This window comes from Lactuca serriola, chromosome 1, assembly GCF_051521515.1.
Source record: "Lactuca serriola cultivar US96UC23 chromosome 1, Lser_US96UC23_V15, whole genome shotgun sequence".
NCBI classification, from domain to species: Eukaryota; Viridiplantae; Streptophyta; class Magnoliopsida; order Asterales; family Asteraceae; genus Lactuca; species Lactuca serriola.
In genome coordinates, this window is record NC_136408.1 from 1,040,288 (window position 1) to 1,044,552 (window position 4,265).

The 4,265-nt window shown below is 40.5% G+C and overlaps 1 protein-coding gene across 1 annotated transcript; it reads right to left on the reverse strand.

Moving 5' to 3' along the window:
* Positions 1-237: 237 nt before the first annotated feature.
* On the reverse strand, positions 238-3,170 carry LOC145098104 (SEC1 family transport protein SLY1-like). The gene is made up of 2 exons (XM_079035948.1): positions 2,847-3,170; positions 238-2,240 (listed from the first exon to the last, which is right to left on the reverse strand). Exons 1-2 carry the CDS (start codon positions 2,875-2,877, stop codon positions 385-387), a joined length of 1,887 nt encoding a protein of 628 aa, XP_078892074.1. The 5' UTR covers positions 2,878-3,170; the 3' UTR covers positions 238-384.
* Between the last annotated feature and the right edge of the window lie 1,095 nt (positions 3,171-4,265).

Genomic DNA, 4,265 nt, shown 5'->3' on the forward strand with positions numbered 1-4,265 from the left:
CCAATCCTCCCTCATCTTTTAGTTTAAGAAAACCTAAAGTTCCAAGGAAACTCATTTCACTTATTTCATAACCCAAACGAAGTTTGCCCTAAGTATGATTCTAAGCTGATATCTTGCTACCATTATTCATAATATATAGATACAAATTACCTGCTCTACTTACAAACACAATTTCCTATCGTTTACCAACCAATTTTCATAGCTTGTGTTTTTAAGTATCTACAAATATCAGAATCTAAAAAAAAAAAAAAAAAACCATATACATACATACATATATGTAAAATATGCTAAAAATCCACAAGTTCAACAAGATAGTGAATCAATGTGACAACAAAAGTTAGCTACAAAGCAAACAAAAAGAGGAGCAGAAATGTAATGACATGATTAGGCAGGAGCAGAAGAAGGAATGCTGCTGCTGCTGCTACCCAAACCCATTTTTTGTCCCAAGGCAGCAAGCTGATGAACAAAGTCGGCACCAGTGAGAATCTCAGTTGTCCCGTATATTATATGTTTAGCAGAAGAAGGTGTCCGTGCAAGCTCCTGCAGGCTTCCATATTCAACATAATTCCCACCACCAATCATGAACACAATCGCTTCTTTAAAAGGTCCTTTCATCTGACCAGAAGTTGTTGATTTGGGTGCACGTGGGTCCAACACCAGGTAAGACTCGATCTCAGGATTATTCGGTTTTCCTTCCATCAAAGCTTCAACCGTTGTCGCCATTGCCAACTGACGATCACTCGATAACAAATTCTTAACACCTGCTGTCACAGCACTGATGGACTGACCATAAAGCTTCTCAGCCCAATCCACGATGTTGCTTCTGCTAGCAGCATTTGCAGATGCTAACGAAACGTTTAACGATTTTATCTTTTTAACGTACTGAAACGCACACGTGTCCACCTCCGCTTCTCTCAACGCGGATTCAACCATTTCCACCTCTATCTGAGGGATGGTTTCCGTTGAAATAAGGAACATGATAGCAAACCGAAGCTTATCCGTTTTACTACCTTTCCCTTTAAGAACAGATAAAAGTTCCGCCCTGTCGATTCCCCCCCTCACCATCATTTCGTATTCCTTTTTCGCGTACGAATCCAGAGACCTCTCTTTGATCTCCCCGAGCAAAACCGTCGCGATGTTTGTGTGTTTATCGATCGTTTGTTTCCGTTCCGTCAGTTCGGGCAGCGAGTTCACCGCGTTCATCAAATGCTTCGTGTTCCCGATCAGATCAGTCCCGTCGAATTCCGCTCCATCGTTTCCACCACCCGTTCTCCGGTTCACTTCTTCCACGTCTTTCTTGTATTTATTCAACTGTGTCTCGATTTCAACCGCTACCTCCGGGAATTCCAGATTCCCGTTGGCCACCCAAAACGGGTCGACCCGGTCCAATTCGTATGATTTCATCCCACCACCAGCACCACCACCTTTGTCTCCTTGTATTGTTAACCGGTTAAGCCTCAACCCGAGCACATCGTGAACGAGAGGTCGGTAACGAAAGTCATGTTGGATGGCAACCGATAACTCGAGGTTCCGGTCAAACAAACATAAAACGGGTCTCTGAAAGGAGCTTGTGAAGTTTCCGCTTTCGGAAAATAAATTGTTTTTAACGAGCAGATGATCACGTAACCGCTGGTCCAGCAATGATGCAACCATCTCAGCGGGACCCCCACGCGGGCAACGAATGATCGGGACAACACCAAGAGTAGCCAGGACACAGAACAACCCGCTCACCAGCTTTTCAATTATTTCTTCAATCTCACGATCCGTGGCTCTCGGATCATTTAACCGGACGTAACAAGATTTATCAGCTAAAGTGAAGAGATTGTCATCCAGGGTTACAAACTCCAGATACTGGTCATGAACCTTGGAGATTCGTTGGATGGAATCGGAATTCAGGGTTCCGGAAGCAAGATCTTCCAGAAGGGGGCGGGGGATTGATGAAGAGAAGTTTAGGTGGAAGTAATCGTAGACGGAATTAGAGGCATCCGAGATGATTCTTTCAATGTTTTGTTGGGAAGGTTTTACAAAGTAAACAGCAGGAACATCAGAGACTGGTTTGCGGTTTTTATCGATAAGGAAGTAGAGGGTCACGCCATGCTTGCGGAGATCTTTCACATGGATCAGAGGGGACAGAATGTCTTGACAGAACTTGTCATAAATCAGTATCTTGTAAACTTCCTCATTTGCTGTTCCATTTGCGTTTATAGGCTGATTCAGATTTAGCATCCGTGCTATGCACTCTGAAAGTACATACAAAATTATATCATGCTTTGCTTTCTTTGCAAATTGCAAGGAAAAAACAACTAACTACATTTATTTTTAGGCTCGGATTTCAATATTCAGGTTATGCAATCCAAAAGCATCCAAGTTACGATCCCAGTGTCCCCATATACTTCAATATACGGATCGAAACTCAATAATTATAGAAAAACCTACAATGTCTCATACAACGTCCTAATCAAAAACATGAAATCGATTGAGATGGTGCGAAAGCTTCAAATTAAGGAACAAAAAATTGTAAAACCCTTCAATTTCTTATGAGAACGTCTATCGATTACACTTCATATGCTTTGCTATTACGGCCCATGAAATGCAATGTAATACCTAAACACACATTGATTTTCAGATCGGATTTAAAATGGAGGGTGTTTCGATAATTAGATCATAAACCCACAGCATATATATATATATATATATATATATATATATATATATATATATATTCAAGATCCAAATTATGTATATATTAATCGCGCTAGACATTCAGACTATTTCATATGCGATCGGAGCTTAAGATACATGAAACTGAATTGGGCAATAGACATAGGAGGAGAGAAATCAATCACCTGTATGTCTTTGACGAAGATTGAGCGCCATTGATGGATCTACAGCGAGAGTGAGAGATCTATGAGATCGAGAGAGAAGGTAGTCGGTTTTGTGGTTCCGGTGTGCCCGTTACGGTGAAGGCTGTTGAGAAGCTTTAGAACGATCAAAGACTACGATTCTGATAAATAAATTGGGTAAATCACACGAATGGTCCCCTGTGGTTTGGGTAATCTGCGTGGTTGGTCCCTAGAATTTTTTTAACTCGGGTCATCCCTACAATTTGTTTTTGTTTCGGATTTAGTCCCTTGTTGCCTTGAAATGACGACATTACCCTTCTTGATATCTTTAATCGTTTTTTATTATTAAAATAAATTTTATAAACATTAATAAAAGGGAACATGGTCCCACCATCTAAATAGTCACACCACCTGGTAATCGTCGGTATCTGCAACATCATCACCACCGTCAGTCTCCTCCACTTCCACCAACGCCGGTCTCCTCCACCATCACTACCCAACTTATAGCGACCATCTTCGAAGAAGTTGAATAAAAAATTTAAGTTTTTCATTCATTCATAGCAACATGAAAATCTAAATTATAATGACATTGAGATTGAAAGTTTTTGCTTCTACATCTTATAATCATTCCAGCAAGCACCTACATGCTCCTATTTATATATCAAACATAAGTTCTTGCTACAAAAACCAACAAAGCATAAATCAGATACCATATGAAGCTCCACCCTGGTTCCAATTCCTGATTCATATACAACCCCTTCTCGATTTCTAATTCCCAAACACAAAACCCAAATTTGCCAACCTATAAAACATATTATCATCCACCAGATTTCTGATTCAACTGTATTTGCTTCATCCACCATTGTCGAATTCTAATTTGCAGAATTCGACCTAGAAATTTATTACATTTACTCCAAATTCGCCATATCTCAGGCCATCCCTAAAACCTGAAACCAGATCGGTACACAAACAATGACAATCAGTTTGTAAATACCAAGTTCATCAAATAACATGTAATCAACACTCGATTCTTGCAAACTAACCATCGATGTTTGAGGTGAAATAGACAGAGGCAGAGTACACCGACGAAATAGAGAGAGGCCGACAAGCAATCGCTTGAGTCTTGACAATGGTGGTTGGTAGACATTGCTTGACGGCATCATGAGTTGCAGGCTTGCAGCGGTATTTAGGTCACAAAGAGGTTATTTTGGGGTTCCATCACTAATGAAGTGAGCAGGTGAAGATATGGGAGGGAGGAGATTCAGATCGTCAGCGAGGAGGGTCAAGGAGGCAAACTCGTTAGTAAGCACTAAGCAGGTGAAGAAGTGCAATAGAGGAAAGTAAGGGAAGTGAGTTTTGTGTGGTGGGACCCACATGAATTGTTTAATAAATATATGTTTTAAATAACAAATAAAAAATAAA